Here is a 20200-nt window from a genome sequence, read left to right as displayed (position 1 = left end):
TTATATTGAAAGAAAACCTCAAACATGTCTAGGTATATGAGTATATAGTTTGTCATATTTTTCATTAGGTTTTTGAAAAATACAATAGGACAATGAACAAAACAATTTGCATTTAATGACTCAAAATAACTCACTTACACAAAAATATACATAAACTCATAAACAGATAACAAGATTTACAACGGTAAGTACCCTAATAAAAACTTAAACAGTAGTTTTAAAATAAAAAAGTATCACGTTCTGACTTGTAAGGCACAGTATAATTAAAGTCGTTAAAACACATAATGATAACTTGTACTATGTGATTAGTCATACAAAATTTAGATTGTATAGATACAGTATGAGTTCAAGTGTCGGAAACACTTCTAAGGCAGCATCTTGCATTGCACCGTTTTCTTCAATGACGATAAATTTTACAAAATAAATATAAACAAGCAATCAACCACTCACATTTCTTGCTAAAACCACAAAACGTTGCCGTCATATTTTACTGGTTTACAACAAACTTTGTAACTAAAACTAGGAAAAAACCGGAAGACACTAAACCATTTTCTAAGCACGTTTTCATATATTTAAAATATGAAAGCAACGTCAAAATGCACAAATACGTTTTTCAGTACGCTTTTCTTGCTTCACAAGTATTACACGAAAATAGAACATTTCTTTCTTAAAGAAAATATTCGTCATTTAGAATTAAAACATTTGCACTGTTATCACGATAATGAAAGTTTGTGAGCAAATATTTAGTTGCAATTTGCCTCTAACCTACTGTGGATTCTTTGACAAAACCATCTGTCTTACTTCATCCGGTAGTTTCTCAGGTTCCGTCAAGATCTCTGTTTTGGTGCTCAGGTACTTCAAAGAATTAAGAACCACTAGAAAATATAACATAAAAAAACAAGAAATAAAAAAATAGTATCCATACCTGGGCGGAGGTCCACCAATGTACAGTGTTGTTCAATCCATAGTATAGTCGACCTATAGAGATCATCTAAGCTCGACGTAGATACAAAATTGTTGAACGAATCTAAAAGAGGCCGGAACAACAAACTGAACTGTGAAACAGTGTTAAGAAAATGGACTGCGATTAAAAGACTAGAAATTTGTTGACAGTACTTACTAATAAATAAGTACAACACTACATAAAAAATTAATACACTTTTTTAAACCATATTTTACTGTGAAATGAAGGATACAATCCAGTATTTCCAATTCTCCATTGTTCGCTTTCTTACGTAGTCGTCAAACATTTCTTGCATTTTACTGTCTCTTCGCCGTGAAACGGGGGCTCCAGTTGCAGGTAACATTGATTGGCAATTGCTAGAATTTTAAAAATGAATCAAAACGTTATACTTACTTCTATCACATACCTTATTGATGTGTTAAGCGTTTCTATTTGCTGCCTTAGGCATTCCATTTCTTCATTCAACTGATTTCGTTCAGATCTGAGCTGTCGTATATATTCTGCACCTTTCTGCAGCATTGCAGCCTTACTTAACTAAAGTACGAAACAAGCTTAAACCATCTAGCATAGAGTTAACGTGTTATTACCTTAGCATTAGGATTCTGATTTAGATGTGGTATCAACGAGTGTATCATATCAAAACCATTCTTAATATTATAACGTCTTTTTTGTTCGGCATGAATATGACCCACCCTTCTCTGATCCCTGTGCGGGTTATCTCTATTGGGTGACCCCATTGAGCCTTGTGATGAGGTAGGTGAGTTAACACTTTGTGAACCGTCTAACACAGGACTGTTTGAACTACTAAATGAATTTAATAATAACTACAAAAAAAAAGTTAAGCAAGTATTAGCAAACAAACAACACTTACTGGATCGCTAGGGGATGATTGTATAGCGTTGATAGTAACGGGTGTTGTGATTATTAAAGTTGTAGGGGCAGGTGGAGGCTGTGGTAAAATTGGTATAGGACTACTTTCTTCCTTTATTCGAACTTGTTTTGAAATTTGATCATGTGCTGAAATTAGTGCTTGACTACGACTATATCCACTTTCGTTATCACCACCTACAGCACATCCAATTTCAGTTGTAACGCAAAGTCTTCAAAAATGTTAATAGATAGTATGGACTTGATACTTACTGCCGGTTAATAACTGCGTTAGCAACGATGGATCACTAACTGCAGAAATCAAAGGTGGACGCCGAATTGGCTCTCTTGTGTTCGACCTTGATCTTTGCCTCCCTCGATGTGCACCTCTCATTCGTACTTCCGGTTTTTCTTCTTTCTGTTAAAGAGTTAATTATCATATTTAACCATCATCAACTCAAATAAAAACTATCAAAGGTTGTTAGTACTACATGAAAAGAAAATCATAAAAGAAAGAGTAAAACTTACAGGAAAAGAATGGCTAGTGTTGTACTGAGAATGTGCAGAGTGTATGGGATGCATCATACGGGGTACCTGTGATGTGAACTTAATGTTGGGAACCGCTGGAGTTGTAAATTTATAACCAGCAGATGGTCTTTGATCCGGTGACTGATGGGTTAGCTTAAACTGTTGCAAATCCTGTTGTTGTGTAACCAATTGTTGTTGAGAAGAAACTATTTGCGTTTGCTGCTGAGAAACCATTTGTTGTTGTTGCTGCTGGGATACTATTTGTTGCTGCTGTTGTGAGACAATTTGTTGCTGCTGCTGCTGTTGTAATTGTTGTTGTTGGATATGTTCTTGTAGAGGCACTGCAGTTGAAAATTCATCTATTCAAGCATATAAATTTTAATCTTTACTAAATAAATATTTATTTATTTAGTAAGGATTGCTCTTTTTAGAATGATTGCCAATTTATGTGTAAATTTATTTGACATTACTTAATAAAACTTTATTAAAACTCTAGCTGCTTTCATTTTTAAATAACAAAAAAATTCTTACCCCAAACTCAAAATAACTTTACGGAATAAACTGAATGATGAAAATTAATAATGTTACCAAACCTTACTAACTTTTCATGTGAAGGCATTATGTTAATTTGTGTTGTGATTTTTTTTAGAAATCACTCCAAGACTGGCTAATCAGCAGACGGATACTTTCAACGTGTTTTTTCATATCCGTTGTAACGTAAGGGTATGTTAGGTACATTGTTACGTTTAAATTTTCCTGATAAATCTGCAATGCGATTATTTTTCATACTCAAAAATATATGTACTGTCTATTACACGTGCCATACGAGATAAGATTGTGAAGAGCAGTTTTATGAAACATCAATTTCCAGAACTACATCGGTGATGTCAAATATTACATGCGTATCAAAGCCATTTAGGTATTAAAGTATTTTGAACCATACAAGATAATTGACACAGTCAAAAGATTTAAATTTCGTTATTGTTTCTTAATGCAGCGATAACACGAAATTTACATAACAAAATTCTTCAATAAATTCGACTTAAAAAAGAACAACCTCTGCCACAATTGCAATTATGTATACGAATCAGGTTAAGCAGTCATTTGTGTTCCACAAAACGGTTTATAAAATAATTCTTGAAAATAAAAGTAGTTTTGGTTTCCACTTATAATCAGTTTTTTGTGCTCCCAAGTTTATCTTTTGTAGATAATTTATCATCATGGTTATTTCCTGTGCGGATATTTTTACAGTAATTTGGTAGTGGAATTGAATTAAAGTACCCTACGTACTACGTATGATATAAATTTTATCAACAAAAATATCTTGAATAAATTGGTGAATTATCTTACATTTCAGTACTCTTGTTTTTATCTATTAAACATACTCAAGTTTAAAAAAATATCTTTTTAATGATGTTTCAAATGTGCGGTAAGTTCTGGGAAAAAACATTCTGAATTGTATTTTTTAACCTAGCAACACAAAGAACGTCGAATGTCTTTCTTGAAACGTAGTAAAAAAACAAATATTTGTTTGTATAAATAAACACATTACTTATTTAAATTTGTTGCTCACAAACATTTACATTTTGTAATTTTTACTGTTCCATAAAAAAGTTATACGGCAGAATTTTTGAGTAATACGTGCAAATCGTGCCATGTTCTCCTAGCGAGGTCGAGTTCAGAATGGGAAATTCAAAACTAGTTTCATAGATACAAGGAATGATTATCATAACCGGGTCGGTGCACAAAGCGCCTTCTGCGAGAGTCGAGACACTCTAAGGTCACTAAATATAGATAGTAAATTTTCAAGGTGTGTGGAATTCCCCTTATGCACGAATAATAGAGAAAAATCTAACTAATGTATCAAAGTAAGAATGATAAAGTAATTTTTGCGGCGTTCGTAGGACACAATTACTACGATAACGACATTTCCTGTCAAAAAAATTCCCAAAATATATGGACGAAATAAAAGACAGCGACATATATCTATTTCATTTACCACATCCTTACTGTCCAATCGTTTAAGAGCATGGAAGGAGAAATATTACTTCTTACTTAAGTTAAACAATCTCCTAGCAACCCCTGAAACGAAGTTTTTGCTCTAACTTACTAGATACGGAATTCTTGCACATTAAGATATAAGTGAGAGTATAGTACAAGTTAAACAGTACGTTGAACGAAACCAGTGAACATCTAGTTTCTACTTGATGTCATTTATTTGTGATCACAGCATGTCTTGAGCTGTTTTTTTAACACTATAACAAAAAATAGACCTACAAAAATGTTTTAAAAGAACAAATAGTTCAAAACTAAGTTTAACGCAATTCATGGCATTTTGCGGTTTGAAAATAAGTAACCAGGTCTTAGAATAAATTAAATTTTTCTGCATATCAAAAACAGCGAACTTTCAAAATAACCCAATCGTGTTTCCACATACATATTTACATGCAATATAATACTGTTCCTACTCACTTTGTATCCGCTCGTTCAGACACATGGTATTCTGCATATTTTGTTCTGAGTAGCTAGAGTAGATACTTGGTGACTTGGTATACACGCTAGCTTGATTAATTTTGACGTGAGTTGGAGAAACGTTTTTATGGCTTTTGGCATTCTTTGAGATCACAGAAGAATGGTACGATGGCGGTTGCACTTGTTGAGGTACGAATTGATTGACGGCCGGTTGCATCATGCTGTTATACAGATTTTGTTCCGAGGATGATCGATTTTCTATCTTTTCTAAAGGCATCTGTTGCAAATTCATAGCCTGTTGGTACTGACTAACTACAGGTGTTGCGTTCTGGAGGGCGTTAACCTAAAATTTTTTAATGATAACAAAAACATTTACAAATATTTCACTAAATCACTTGTAGATTTGATCCAGAAGATATCAAATCCAACTCGGAGTAATTCCAGGCCGCATTTTGCGCCTGTTCTTCCGGAACAGTTGGGAGTTTACATGTCATAAATTCTGTGATAAAGAGACACTTTCAATAACAATAAAAATACGAGCACTAAATATAGACCTTGAAGAGGTTCAAAAGTGTCCATGTAATCATCCAAATTAGGCTGGAGAGGTCCCAAGCTCGGTTGGATAAAATCGGCAAGCCCGGCTTTTGCTACATACACAGAAACAAACTGCTAAAATTGATTGAACCCAAAATCTTAGCAAATACTACCTATTTCTCTCGAATCCGGAAAAACGAAAGGTTGATTTGTGATGGTAGAAAATAGTGTATCGCTCATCAGTCCCATGTAATCTTCGTCGACCATCATGTGCATGTTTTCGGAACTTTGGGAATTCCACGTTAATAAGTCTACATCGCTTAACTATGAATAACAAGATAAATTTTGCAGAAATCATGTATATTAAAATATTACCATTTCTACATCGTCCTTGACCGACTGACCAAGGGCGTGATTTCTGTAAAACATACGCCATTTTTTGTATTCTGCTGTTACTGCGGCTAATTTTCTCTTCCAGTATTTGCCTTCCAGCACCACCGCCTGAAAATAATTATTCAGCGGTTTCTATATAAACAAATAGTATCACATTAATTTGAAATCTTTGCCTCAGTGAAATTACTAGAAACAAAGAAATAATACATTCAAACTAAATAAATTGATGGTGTGTTAGGGGGCATCTAACTGTTATGATGTCATGCAAAATGTGTGTTAAACTTGAAAATAATACTGCAATTATATTTCAACCAGTTATATAGATAATGTGGATCCAACAAAGTACAACATTAAAAGAAGACGCTGAACAAATAGAATAAGATATGGTGGAAAAACCATAAGTCCTGAACTTAGTAGCTTATCGTTCAAGTTTGCAAAAATAATATAAAACAATACATTAAATTTTTGTGTCAAATACCGAGAAACCACAATCTGGATGATTTATCACCTTCACACATCAACATCGATTTAAACCGCTGAATTTGTCCCTTATTTTTTAACATGTAAATTAATGTGTACGATGTACGTAGGTATGTGTATGTAGTCTCTGAATTTCATCGGTATTAAGTTTTTGTGATGTCATCAATATTTGAGAAAGGATGTTGAATAAATACTTTTAGTTAATGTTCCGTATACCTTAAAACCATACTAGCGTCTAATTTTGAAGGATTGAGTCATATTACAAAGAAAGTTAAACATATAAATAAAACAACATGTCACAGTGCCATTTCAACTGAGGTTCAGTTAAGGTTTTTCAGGAAATTAATTTAATTATTTTAATATTAAGAAAATTACGTTTTATTATTTTTTTCTTGGTATCATTCTCAGAGAACGCCAAGAATTAAAAATGGTTTTCGAGAGGATTATAGTAAAGTAAAAGTAAGTATAGTAAGAAAAAGCCGATTAACGATATCCTGTTTTTGTTGTAATATAAAATACATTTGAAAATTCAAACTGATTAGTTCGGTACTTGAGAGATATATCAACGTCCTTGGATATGTCGAACAAACCCGTCGAGAGGGAACGATAGACATGTAGACGAAATGAAAAATCTACGTTATCGTATTTTACAGTCTGTGAAAAGAAAAAATTTTTAAACTAAACATTCGTCAAAATGATTATTTCAGTATTTTCCTTAGATGCGGTATAACGAATGACAACAATTCAACCAGACTAACTTACAATGATGAAAATAAAAACAAATAAGATGTATGACGATACATATTCTACAACAAATGTATGTCAATTTTGCATTACCACATTCACTAACGTCGATGATAGTTTTATAAAAAAAAATCATAAAAATGCATATTGTAGTAAAAATCAGCACACAAAACAAGTCAAGCATTCTAAAAATAACGAATAACAATAATAAAAATTGGTCATTATTTTGCTTAGTGTGCTTTACTTATTAATGTTACTGCAATAAAAACATGTATTATTCCCGCTTAATAACAATAAAGCTTCAATTTTGACGTGACATGTAACTAGTATCCGCAATTTATTGGTTGGCATAGTACAATTTGCACTGTAAAAGTGCCCTATTTATTTTTTTTACACAGCAATGCCTTACATTAATTTGATATCATTTTGTCAGTAAATATAAAAACAAAATTTAAAAAAATCAATTATTGCATATTTATCATCGTGCTTACAAAAATCTGTAAAGCTGTAAAAGTTATTCTCAGAATTTCCTTCACTTTTAAAACAGGCAAAGTACAGCACATCAAGAAAGGTTTTTAATAATTTTTTACAGTAACGTTAACAAGTTTTTGGTGGGGACAAATTAATGTAAAATTCTTAACATATGCAATGTAACAGGAACAGTACCATTCCATATTTCTATAAAACATTGATAGTACCACGACAAAGATTCTACCTAAACAAATTCAGTTTGGAAGTGCATGACAGAACAGCAAATGCGTAATTTTAAAATATAACTGTTGTAAGAATGTTACAGTGTGGTCTGCTTTAACATAAAAAAATGTGAAATTCTTAAGAATTTGTGTTTATAGAATTGTTAGCAATCATAGAAAGATCAACTTACACAGTATCTGGCCATGAACACAATAAAACATCAGAAAGGTTATGATTTTTATTAGCTTTTAAAAAAAAGCAATTGGCTGGTTAAGTTGTTAAAATAGTGGTGTAAGTAAAAAGATTTTTTTTTATATAAATAAACTAACAATGATAATCATAATTAGGTAATAAGCACAAATTTAATGGCTTCGTTAATGGTTTCCCAAAATTTAAAGAAAATTAAATGATTAATACAATACCTAAATTGATTTGATTCTTATATATTTTGAGACATCATATCGAAGGGAATACTAATTTAATGACATACCCTCATTATTTTACCTAGTAAAGGTTGTGCAAATTTTATAAAATAATATACTCATGTGCTTGTAGTTGATGAATCCGCCTTGAACTTTGTCACAAAATTGCTTTACAAACATTTTTTTAGTCTAATATCTATTTTCCCTGTGTTTCATGTAACCGATATCTCGCTCAAACATAAAACGCTTCGTGACTAAGTAGCGGATTTCGAACTTGATTAACAAGTGTTAATACTTAAAAAGCCCCGACAAAAAAATTTTAAAGTCTCGAAACAGCTGATGTGATTATCTTCAAACATAGCTAAGAACCATCCCGATTAAACCAGCTTTCAACGAAAAAAAAAAATTGAAATCGGTTCATCCGTTTGGGAGCTATGGTGATGGTGCCACAGATAAAGGGTTCAAAGTTAAAAATGGCTGAAGTGATTATCATAAGAACCATCCCGATTAAAGTGGTTTTCATACAAAAAAAAGTGTTTTTTATTGCTCTCTCGATATAATATTCGTATAAATTATTTTTCAGGGAACGTCATCAAGTTTTTGATCTACACAATTTAACACTTATCAAGTGATCAACATGTTACTACGTAAGCCGTTTATGCAATCAATTCTCTGAAGGAAATTAATGCACTAATCTTAGTTAATGTTTTGTAATTTAATAACTAAATTAAAAAAATATATAGAAGGGACGAAGAATTTATTTGCAGAAATTTTCTCCTTTTATGACCACCTCTATGTGAAAAGTTAAAAATGCAAATGGATTACCAAACTACAGCTAAAAGGGCATAACATGCTGTACATTTCACGTGATAATTATTCTACTTCACAAAACTCTGAGCGACGCGACATCGGTTTTTTAGAGGGAATTAATACCGAAAATCCGAAAGTAATCGGTTTGGTATTTTCGGAGATTACTTGTATGATATAAGAGAAGCTCATAGCAAACTTGTGTTTAGTATGTACAAAACCTAATATAGTATGTACTTTTAAGCATGAAATGCAACACTAAATGCAAATACCTATATCGGAAATTTACTGTGTGATGGTCGCGATAATTAAACACAAAAACAGTCTACTAATGCTTTTATTTGTCGTTTGAATGTAATATCAACATATTTGTCACATTCTCAAAGTATCAAAGAATGGAAATTATGGGAAATAAACAGTTCATCAATGGAAATATAGTGTCAATGTGTACATATTTCTAATCGATCTGTATAGCATTAAATAGAACATTCTATTAACGTTACAATTAATAAGCCGCAATTTTATTTTAGGCTTCTCTAATTAGCTCAATTCACCAAATAAGGTCAAACATTATTTCCGTATAATCATTTTGATCCGTGTTCATTACAGTGAATACTGTGCTATGTATTTGCAACATAGAGACGTACTTTTCTCAACAACTAAAATAATTTTGTGATGAAATTCACTTCAAAAATGTCTAATTATTTTTTTTTTTTACCATTTCACAGTTTACAAAATGCGAAATTTGAAGTTTCCTGCTTCCGCTTGTTTCGTTTATCTTGGCTTTATTAGCGATTTCGCCAGATAATCTCCGGACTACTAAAAGGATTATTTTGAAAATTTAGGTGCTCTTGATTATCATGAAACTGCTAAATCGGTAACTAGGTAAATCTCAGTCCTCTTTTCCACGAAATTGATTATACCATCATCATAGTGTTGAGTAAATCTCACTTCTAAGTACTCTGTAACATGTTCTTTTATCTGGTTCTACAGTTTATCTCGGATATTACGTAACAGATTTCTGTGATATTTTAATAAAACATAAACATGAATGTATAAATTATGTAACATTCATTAAAATTTAATTTCCATCTCCTTCAGCAAAATGATGACGTCACCTCAAAAATTACTGAATATTTCTTATTGTAGATGCAGCCTGTATCTGATCTAATTTTCGTAATTATGCGAATACAGTTGTATATGATCACTTTCACACTGTACTAATTGAAATAATTTATTTTTCCTGTCAAACAGCTGATGGTCATCAATTTTATTGTTGTTCCCATTTTTGTAATTATTATTGACCAAAATTTTATGTAAGACAAGAATGTTGTCAAGTGTATAAATGAACTAATCTTAAATACAGATATCAGTATTTATATCTCTCATTACAGTTATCATTTTATTATGCAAAATTTAATTAAAAAATGCATTGCAAAACTTATCCAAAACAAATTTAACCTTGTCCCACACCTACATTAGCACCAAGTGTTATTATCAAACGCTCCACCTTTCCAAATTGTTTGTTAGATAGCGGTTATACAAATCCAAACAAGATAAATGTGGTTAACAATAGATTGTGATATAACTCTTATTTGCAATATTTACTAATTAGCAAAAGAAAATCCCTATATTTACCTCAGGCTTGTTGTGCGTATCTACATCCAGCGGCGACGCAAATTGACAAATCAACGTATTTTCTTTTTTAATAACTGCAACAACAACTACACTTAGCACAAAAACTATCACACAAAAAATGACCTACACTGCAGATGCCAACACCGCCAAATTACATTATTCAGCCTTATTTTATCCTTCCACCTCAGCCTTATCCCGCGAAAACGATTCCACTTAGGTGATGTCAACTTCTGTCTGTAAATAAAAATATTTTCAGAATTTGATCTCCGATTACAGCAAACACTGACCTGTAGGCCAAAGACATGCATTGGAAGAGTTTGGCTAAACTGGTGTCTATCGAAAGCTGCTGCTGTTGATTCCTGTTGTTGAAATCTTGATTTATGAACTGCTTAACTGGAACAATGCTGCTGTTGTCTTCAGACTCTTCAGGTATGGGCACTGCAACTTCATCTTCGTCATCTTGCTCTTCGGCCTCGAATGTTGAGACCATAAACTGACCAGAATGTATGGCTTCGCGTTCGCGTTTCACTTGGGTTTCCAAAGGCTGAATTGCGTGCATCTTTCGTAAATATAGGTACAATATTGCGGATGGTTGAGGACAACGACGCACACGAGTAACTACACGAGATGTCGTTATCAAGCACAGAAAGATCAAGGACTGATTAGAAGGGTCATTCGTTAAATACGAAACATCGCATTGAATATTATATACTTTTCCATAAATAACTACGCTGATAACTTGACACATGTGTGAAGTTCGTAGTTATGACATTTCAAGAGTGACAATCTGCCAACATTATCAATAAACAGGGCTCTGATACGGCAGCATCTGGGGGCTTAAACGGTCGTAATCCACTTTGTATTCTAATTACGGCTTCGTTGTATTGTGCTTGCATTTGTCGATATTAATTTTTTCGCTTTTATCGCGGAGATTAGTTGGAAGTTAATCTGTAAATACTAGGGAATTTGTTCGCCCACAGTTTGTTGTTGTTGATGGACGCAAATGTGACAACGATGACCTTGATTCGTTACTTCAAAACAAGTGACCAATAAAAACACATTTTTTTATCGCGATAACAAGAATGTTTATTATCTACGTTAGCAATTTCAAATGATTAAAAATGGATTAAAGTGAATAAAAACACGTACGACAATTCTGAAGTTCGTTACGAGAGCATTTCGAAAAGCACCTTAAGTATATTTGCACTTATTGCAACAACTTTTTGCGTTAATCACAGGTTTTATGATCACATTCATACCGTTAAAAAAAAGATGTTATAAAAGAATAAAATCGGCACAAATAAAAGCAATAAAGCATAAATGCACTGATAACAACGTTGTGTAAAATTTAAGTTTAGACATCAGATATACAGATATAAATCGTGCAGATAAAAAAAATATGAATTGAATATAATCAATGTCGCAATAGTATCGACAGAGAAAAACTAGCCTCAAAATAAAAAGAAAACAAATCTCTTCCTCTCAGAGCTTCAGTTATTAATTTTAATCAGCAAACCACATATAAAATAACTGATTTTGACCTTAAAAAAATGTTCCAGAAATATACGATAACGAATAATCAGTGTTCTCCCCTGCAATGTTACATAACGTTAAGCAGGAGCTTGGCAACTGTTTGTACCAGTATGTACCATACTGTCAAGAGGTAAATGTCGAACGCTTTTCACATTTATTAAAATATATTCTTTTTTAAGTCAAAGTCTAACAGTTAACACATAATTCACCTGTATACCACACTTTGTACTTGATAATTAAAAGAAAAAGAATTTTCACAACCACTCTAAAAGAATAAGCATGTACAACGATTTCTACAAATAAAAAGAATTTATTTAGCGACCACACATAACCAGACCTGAAAGGATATTAACAGTTCATTTAGCACCTACAATTTCATTTAAATTGTTTTACTTGTTTCTTACTTTTAAGTCGTTATTCCTTTGGCCCGTCACATTCGTTACAATTTTTGAAAAGCACCAAAATTACGGTTTCTCATTTCCGTCTGTCTATCGTCTGTTGTTGAGTTCATACAATTTCCGAAATTACTGAAATCTTAATATATTTTAAGACCATCGTACATATGACAAATGAGTGACCAATATGTGTTTCCTCTAAAAATTGAATTACGTCAAAATATTGTTTAGTACCTACTTATCTAAAGTAGCCCAAAAGCTATAAGGTTATATGATCATTATAAAAGTAGTTGACCGCAAATAAATATCTCCTTTGTGTGGTTCGCACTAAGCTTACCGGTTGGCAATAAATCGTCTTCTAAACATTTCTTGCTCACATTTAACAGGGTCGGCTTTCAAAGCGACTGATTATTTCGGAACCCTCTGTAGCTGCAGGTACTAGCCGATTAACGGAGTGGTGGATTTAGATATTTAATGAGAGCCGCCCCTGAACGAAACGGCAGCAGCCGGTCGAGCTGCAGTGGACACGTTATTTACTACCGCAAAACCTTTTCTATTGTAAACAACTTAACTTCAACACAATGGGATAATTTTATGATGACCATATAACCTTATAGCTTCTGGACTACTATAGTATAATTTTGTCTAACCATATTAGCTGACCACTGGTCTCTACCTTTAAGTTTATAACTATATGTGTACGATTTTCATATCGTTTTGCTTCAACTAGAGTTCAGCTTGCATCCAGAGGAAAGAAAGAGAATCATCAGTATCGCAATGAAGTCGCCCAACAGTGGTGCCCTGGAACAAATGAATATAACATGATTTTTAATAAAAACAGTTCAAGGAGAAATCATAAACTGCCAGAGAGTAAATGATTTGCCCAATTAGCTGAAGCATGATTATATTTCAGTAGGTACATTTTAAATCAATATCTACAGGGCGTCGTAGCTAAAACACCACAGCCTTATACATATATGCTGAAAACTGGTAGAGGTATCGAAATGCTATAAACGCTATTGTTTTTACCGTGAAGGAGGATTCTGAATTTAGTACAATATAAACGCATATTTGGCGTCAATGTCGCGATGTAAATCTGCATGATTGTCTTTAAATTGCAATGTATATATTTTTAACTGAGTAGAGCATTAAATTAAAATTACAATGATGTAAAAGACTTTGGTGTTTATTTTATCTTCAGTCGATAAAAAACAAAATTTATAAATATTAAAAAATTGAAGTTGAATGAAGTAAAAGTAGGTAAACATAAATCTAAAGGTATTAAATCTGGGCTGCGAGCTGGCTATCTACAGGATCTCTATTACCAATCCAATTTTCATAATAATTAATGTGTTTCAAAATTAAAAGATTGAACCATTTTCGGCAGGCAGCAAAGAAATGGTGTAGTAGTTCAATATTTCTGACGTTAAAAGTTAACAGCAGTAGTAGTGTTTACACATATTTCCGGGACAATACAATGGCAACCAAATATTATATTATCTTCATTTTGATATTTTGTAAGTAAATAAAAAATGATGACTTTGTTGAAAAAAATTATTCAGTAAACCGCTGCTTTATTTAATCTTATAAGTATGTACTCTGAAAATTCATGATAAACTACTTTATGAAATATTTATCACAAAAACAGCTATGAACTGAGGATTCTCGAAACGCTAAAGTTTTTCGAACATATTTTAATAAATATTTGTCGAAGACGATTTCCGAAGTTCCGTGGCAGAAGAAACTTTTTAATAACCACCTGGAAAGCAATCGACTAATGAAATCTCTCTACTTGTTAGGGTGCTTTATTGCTTTTGCAGCAGCAATACTTCCAGTTGCTGTGAAACTTAGTAAACTGAAACAGTGGTAACTCAATGTTTTTGATTAGAACAGAATATTTGTCTAATAGGATGCGCATGCTTTAATCATTACGATTTTCTTAAAGAAAAAGTTTATAACCGAAAAAACAAGATGTAAGCAGAGACCCGCCATACTATCAATTTCCCAGGCAACATGATGTCGTCTTTTTCACGTGAATAAATGGTCATCATTTACGTCATAGTGACCAAAGATTTCACGTGATATTGACGTACCAATGACGGTCAAATGTCTCGTCTAGATGACGTCATTTTCTCACGAACTATTGACGTGATGTACTGACGTCTTAGAGTCGTCATTTTGTAACGAATTATTGACGTGATTTACTGACGTCCCAGAGACGGCATTTATTGTCCATTTTAAGACTTTTTTTATATTTTGATTTTTAGAAAAAAATATGCAATAAATAAAACGCTGAAATAATTTTATTTTTTTATAGTGTTTAGCTTAAATAAAATATTATAATTCGTTATAATCACCAAGTAAAGCCCAAAACAAAGTATATATTAATTAAAGTTGAAACAAATTAGTGTAAAAAAAATTAAATTTACTACAATTTTGTACAACCAACAATGAACTTCAATAAACAAATAAAAAATATGTCAGTTAAACAAATTAAAGATAAACCACTCCTAAGAACACAAACAAATCTACATACAGGTAATTACGAGTATAATTGGTATAAACAAAAAAAAGGATATTGTACAATATATAATCAAAAATAAACATTGCTATTTAAAGAAAAATCAGTTTTAAAAACACAAAGAAATTTATTTAGTTACAAAGAATATTAAAAAAAAAAAACTATAATAAATTATAGATGAGTCTTAAAAACACAAACAAATCTATTTACAAAAAATATTAAAAAAAAAACTAGAATAAAGGGAAAAGACAATTGAATCGCATTGTTGAAGTTACTTGATTGAAAATGCACTGTAAAACCACAGTATATGTAAAACTATCTAATTTACGACGACTTGACTGTCCCCAACACACAAAAAAGTACCGTTAAGAATTAATTCTGTTTTAACAATCATATCAATAACCTAAGTTTTTTAAGTTTGCCTCAATTTATTGCACTGAAAAGAAAAACCCTTTAGAGTGCATGGATTAATGGAAATGCAATCATTTTTTCATCTATGGGCAATAGCAAGCATTTGACTATTATTAAATTTAAGGGATTACAGCTTAAAGCAGAAGACAAATTCTGTATTTTAAAAATGCTAAATTTACTTGAATCTAACGGATAATCGTAAAATGGTTTCATTGACAAAAACGTACAGCCTATCAGGAAAATCTCATTGTCAATACTTTTTACATTGAAGCGAAATGTGTATGTGTAAATAGCAAGTTACCAAAAAGTATCGTAGTATTACAGGCATCTACCGGTATATAATATCCAATATTAATGTTATATATGTATATATGAATTCAGTGTATTTTTTTAACTTACAAAAAAATCTGCTTGTTCTAATATGCAAACATAATCTTGTAATTCGTCAAAATTTGTTTAGGTATGGTTTTGGCGGCATAATTTTTCTTTTTCAGTTGTCAGATTTGATAACGTTTCCATGTTGGAGATTTTTTCACTCATTTCCTTTAGCATTTCTTTCGTTTCGCACATGTGTTTTGTATTTGTTTCAAATCTAAAATAAAATTATGTTCATTATCATTAGCATTAGTTCATAAAAAATTGCAGTAACATACCTTTGCAATATTTTATAGCGCCTCATTTTCAAAAACAATCACCGTAAGTTCTTTATAATCAGTGGGAGTATCTTCAGTGATTAATGGTGGTCTTTCCAGCTTATCTGAAAAAAACTGCTTTTGTTATCTACGTACAGTTATCAAAAATAACAGAAACACGTAAAAATTAAAATGATTACTTTATTAGATATTAACTTACCTACTATAAATAAGTACAACTCACACTGAATGACATAAATTTACACAAAACTGCCTTAAAAATGAAGTGAGTAACGGATACACGAGAAAGTTTCGGTGGTTGAGAACCAACTGGAAATGTGGAAATATTGGAATGCTTCTCTGTGAAGTGCAATAAACATAAATACCGAAAAAAGAGAAAGTCCGAATGCACACCCCAAACATCTGATATATTGTATAGTAAATACGGATAAGAATAAATTTAATAAAACTGAACATTAATCACTTTCGAATTTTTTTGGTAACCGTCATCACTTTAAAAACGTCTTTATAAAATCAAAATTCGACGAAGGAATTCTTCAAAACCTTGTCCCGTTTTAGGGACAATGGTCAAAGAATTTTTATGACTGTGTTTGTGTCGTAGGGTCTTTCCGCTCAACCCCAGATGTTCTATTTATAATTTGCCAAGCAGGTACTTACAAAATAACACTTCCAGAGTAAACAAGTTTTCAGAAATAATTATTTTATTAGAAATTATTAGAATGAAAAAACTTGTCTTCGGTTTATTTCTAATTAAGCCGTTGTATTTTTTGCTCGAAATATAATCAAGCATTATGAAGGCCACTTTTTAAAGAATACGACGACCCACATCTAATTGATCATATAATCTATAAAAAATGACGAAGAAAGGACGGCCTTTTGACGTCATTAATTGACGTCATTAATTGACGTCAGAAGTAAGTCATAAAAATCTCGTCATTTTCACGTGATTTTTTGGGCGAATGACGTCGCCGACGAGTTATGACCAAAAATTGACGTGAATTAGACGACAGTCTGCTGCTTGGGTTGTTAAGACAAAATAAAACTAATTGTCAAAACTGATCTTAAAAACTATTTTCCACGCCGTTTTTAATACATCTTGATGTTTATGTAAATTCACTTTTTATCACGAATTTTGAATATAATAGAAAAAACATGCTTGTCTTTTATTTAACTCCATTATTTTTTATATTTTCGATAAGTCACGATATACGAACATTAAAATGTTATCCGATGATCCAGCGACATAATTTTTTATACCGTATTTGATTAATTTCGTTTTATTTTGCCGATGTTTTTTTTTTAATAAGACGCATCATGGAGTGCATCAAATTGACATTATTAGTACGAAGATATTGTTAGATTTTATACCTGAATATGCGCACAGAGTAAACTTTATTTTCACTTCTGTAAAACATATACAGACCTTTACAAACTATTCGACTAACAATGGTAAGTTATTATTATGATATTATTTGTTTTCAATTTAACATTTAACCCATACTTTTTCCAACTGTAGATAATGGGAAACAAAATAGACATTATTGTATTTTATGACTTTACGAGCTATGAAAGATAAAGAAATAATTACAAAAGGACTTTCGTTTAATACGTAAGTACATTTAAAAAACAAAACCTTTTGTGTGTGTGGCGTGAATTTATTACAGCGGATAATAAACTAATTTTACAGTATTATCTCGTTATATTCACTGCTCTAGTTCGTAGTAATCCAAGCATGATTCATTGTTACGTAAATATATTAATCCCGCATCCAAAGGTCCCTTGAGATGTCCGCAATAATAAACACAACAGGTGTTATGTACCTCGTGATTTATTATTATTATTAAGTACTCTATTGGTAAAATGCTGAATATTTATGCTGAAAAAATGAAGTCTTACAATAAATGAGATATTTCCATACCCTTAAAAACGGATATCATTGCGTAAATTGTTAATTAATAATCTGTTATCATCTGATGTCATTTTGCCATTACTACCTATAGGTAAAATATGGGGGTGTTGGGTTTAAGAAAAAAAGAATTACCGTGTAATCCATAAAAAACAGCTACAGTATCACATAATTTTGGATCGTATGTAATACATAGTATCGTGTCTAGTTCTGTAACACAAATATTAGTTATATGGCTTGTAGCTGTGGTGAAAACTTTAATTCTGAATTGTTTCAATTTTTCATACATGTTTGAATTAATTACTTTCGCCCACTTTCAACAACTTTCATTTATTCTTGACTGGATTCTCTCAATATTGACTGGATTCGACCGGTTGAGTGAGTGCCTCGTTCCCGAAGGTGGCCTCTATTTAAACCCGTACTTCCTTTTTAGATATTCCGCGATCGAGATTTTTCTGGAGTACCCATCGCGACTTCCGCTTCCAGGCTTTCGCCGTACCTACTAGAAAGCCCTCGAGAAAACCCATAGGCGTTGTATGGCTTTATTTCGTAACAATATGTACGACACAGAATATTTTTCAGTACCTATAACAAACAATTTTTGCAGGAGCATAATGGGACAACAGTATCGATTTGAAAAGGATTAGCAAGACAAGTATTCAGTATTTCTTAAAGATATAGCTGAGGTATGTGGACAGCATATTTATCATTTTCAAAGCATGTAAATATTTGGCGTGCTAGACCAAACATCTTGCTAAAACTAGATATGTGAACAAAATTTTAAAACCAGCGAAAAACTCAAAACTGTGATCGTCAACATAAAGGAACCCTAAGTTCTGTATTTTTTTATTTGCAGAATGCGGTCAAATGAATAGCGGTGAATTCCAAGGTTGGAAAAGTCCCCCTAAATCAAACACAAAATATGGAAGACACAAACAAAATTAAATCAAATGTCCCGAATCAATGCACAAAAAAAAGAAATCGTCATTAGAGTAAATGGATACAAATACTCAAGTTATTACGGCGCTGTGACGGCGAATTTAAACGGAATTTTAGTTCGTGACAGTGGGCAGTCTGTCACCGTTCCTTGACGATTATCCGCAGCTGTTGGCACACACCACATTTCTATGCCTAAAAAACCTGCCACATATTATACTCTTTACCAGGTCTTTACAAACTAGCCAGCTATTTATACCAAGCTGCGTTTCACGTGGGTTTCTCCGTGAAGTTTACAGTTAAAAATCCATTTGGGAAAATGGCAAAAACCGCAAATTTTACTAAGTAGAAATACTTACAAGATGAGGTAAGCAACATTTGATTACGCATTACTCCGAGTTATTGATTAAATCAAAATCAGTGCATCAATTACATTAAAACAAAGCACATATGAAATAAACACAGCAGAGAAATATCAATGGTGGTTCTGGTGCGCATCGCAGCAATAGCGTGTTCAAATTCCGCTTGTCGAACGGTAATATACAAACAACATCACACAGCAAGCACAAATTAAACCCAACATACTCCGGGCCAATGATGACATTTACTTGTCTAATTAAACTTTCAAGCTCCTTTCTCTTAAACAGGATCAACATTTAAAATTGGTTTACATGCCATAAATGAATTAGTCTGAAAGATTATAATAAAGCTTAAGTAAGTGAATTTCTTGGCACGTGGTTTGTGTGAACATTTACAAAATCTTCGTTGAAATTGTCGTAGAACTATGAAGAGTTAAAAATCTTGACATCAACTGTGAATTTACTAACAATACAACAAAAACCACACGTGTTGACACAGAAACTCTACATTTCAGATCAGGAAATCGTTAATTAACTGTATTACACTAGGTTAACTTCTTTAAACAAATGCTCTTTTTATGAAACTACAATTTCAAACTACATTTAGCCTACCCTTATTTCAAAACCTGTTTATACTAGCACTGTTACACAAGAAGTGATGTCGACCCGTCCAAAAGGGAAGTTTCTGACGTTGTAAAATCTACCTACCTCTCAAAAAGTGCCTTGGAAGTTTTTTGCCTTAGTCACATATATCATACATATGTGCGTTACAAAACAATATGTGGATGTATTCTCAAGTCTCTTTTACATTACACCGATAATCAAATAAAAAAATTGATACACTTGAAGGAATGAAGTCCAACAGACCTTCAGAACTGAAAAAAAGATAATAAAATCGTAATATCGAAAAATAAATCGACAATTCATTTCACGCTTATCGGTTT

At 32.1% G+C, this 20200-nt stretch overlaps 1 protein-coding gene and 2 long non-coding RNA genes across 10 annotated transcripts; 1 reads left to right on the top strand and 2 right to left on the bottom strand.

Moving 5' to 3' along the window:
* Window positions 1-93: 93 nt before the first annotated feature.
* Window positions 94-11677, bottom strand: LOC135122564 (MLX-interacting protein). 6 transcript variants are annotated; one of them, XM_064046830.1, is made up of 16 exons: window positions 10830-11677; window positions 10670-10776; window positions 10543-10616; window positions 5741-5890; window positions 5539-5689; window positions 5386-5478; window positions 5227-5330; window positions 4832-5174; window positions 2426-2718; window positions 2105-2249; window positions 1836-2029; window positions 1552-1788; window positions 1371-1498; window positions 1197-1320; window positions 926-1055; window positions 94-875 (listed from the first exon to the last, which is right to left on the bottom strand). In XM_064046830.1, exons 1-16 carry the CDS (start codon window positions 11288-11290, stop codon window positions 766-768), a joined length of 2844 nt encoding a protein of 947 aa, XP_063902900.1. In that variant the 5' UTR covers window positions 11291-11677; the 3' UTR covers window positions 94-765. The 6 variants fall into 6 exon arrangements, with proteins under 6 accessions (XP_063902900.1, XP_063902895.1, XP_063902901.1 ...); XM_064046825.1 differs by having other exon boundaries at window positions 2360-2718; window positions 10830-11674; XM_064046831.1 differs by having other exon boundaries at window positions 5741-5866; window positions 10830-11674.
* A 611-nt stretch (window positions 11678-12288) lies between these two features.
* On the bottom strand, window positions 12289-16350 carry LOC135146493 (uncharacterized). 3 transcript variants are annotated; one of them, XR_010283845.1, is made up of 6 exons: window positions 16255-16350; window positions 16056-16159; window positions 15802-15994; window positions 13121-13271; window positions 12480-12668; window positions 12289-12412 (listed from the first exon to the last, which is right to left on the bottom strand). It is a non-coding gene; the product is annotated as an uncharacterized LOC135146493 (long non-coding RNA). The 3 variants fall into 3 exon arrangements; XR_010283843.1 differs by having other exon boundaries at window positions 12289-12668; XR_010283844.1 differs by having other exon boundaries at window positions 12289-12668; window positions 13147-13271.
* A 980-nt stretch (window positions 16351-17330) lies between these two features.
* Window positions 17331-19578, top strand: LOC135146507 (uncharacterized). The gene is made up of 5 exons (XR_010283851.1): window positions 17331-17504; window positions 17572-18339; window positions 18395-18520; window positions 18569-18647; window positions 18818-19578. It is a non-coding gene; the product is annotated as an uncharacterized LOC135146507 (long non-coding RNA).
* The last annotated feature ends 622 nt before the right edge of the window (window positions 19579-20200 follow it).

The sequence above is a fragment of the Zophobas morio genome, unplaced genomic scaffold (genome assembly GCF_036711695.1).
Source record: "Zophobas morio isolate AGI-343-1 ecotype UQ-CSIRO unplaced genomic scaffold, CSIRO_AGI_Zmor_V1 ptg000005l, whole genome shotgun sequence".
Classification (NCBI taxonomy): domain Eukaryota; kingdom Metazoa; phylum Arthropoda; class Insecta; order Coleoptera; family Tenebrionidae; genus Zophobas; species Zophobas morio.
The sequence above is the reverse complement of the archived record's forward strand: the minus strand, read 5'-3'. Positions and strand labels throughout refer to the sequence as shown.

Excerpts from the sequence above, each read along its gene's own strand:
- LOC135122564 (XM_064046825.1), bottom strand. The coding sequence starts at position 11,290 with ATGTGTCAAGTTATCAGCGTAGTTATTTATGGAAAAGTATATAATATT. Across the intron at positions 2,030-2,104 it reads AACGCAGTTATTAACCGGCA|GTGGTGATAACGAAAGTGGA; the intron begins GTAAGTATCAAG and ends GATGTGCTGTAG. Across the intron at positions 1,056-1,196 it reads AGAATTGGAAATACTGGATT|TTCAGTTTGTTGTTCCGGCC; the intron begins GTATCCTTCATT and ends ACTGTTTCACAG.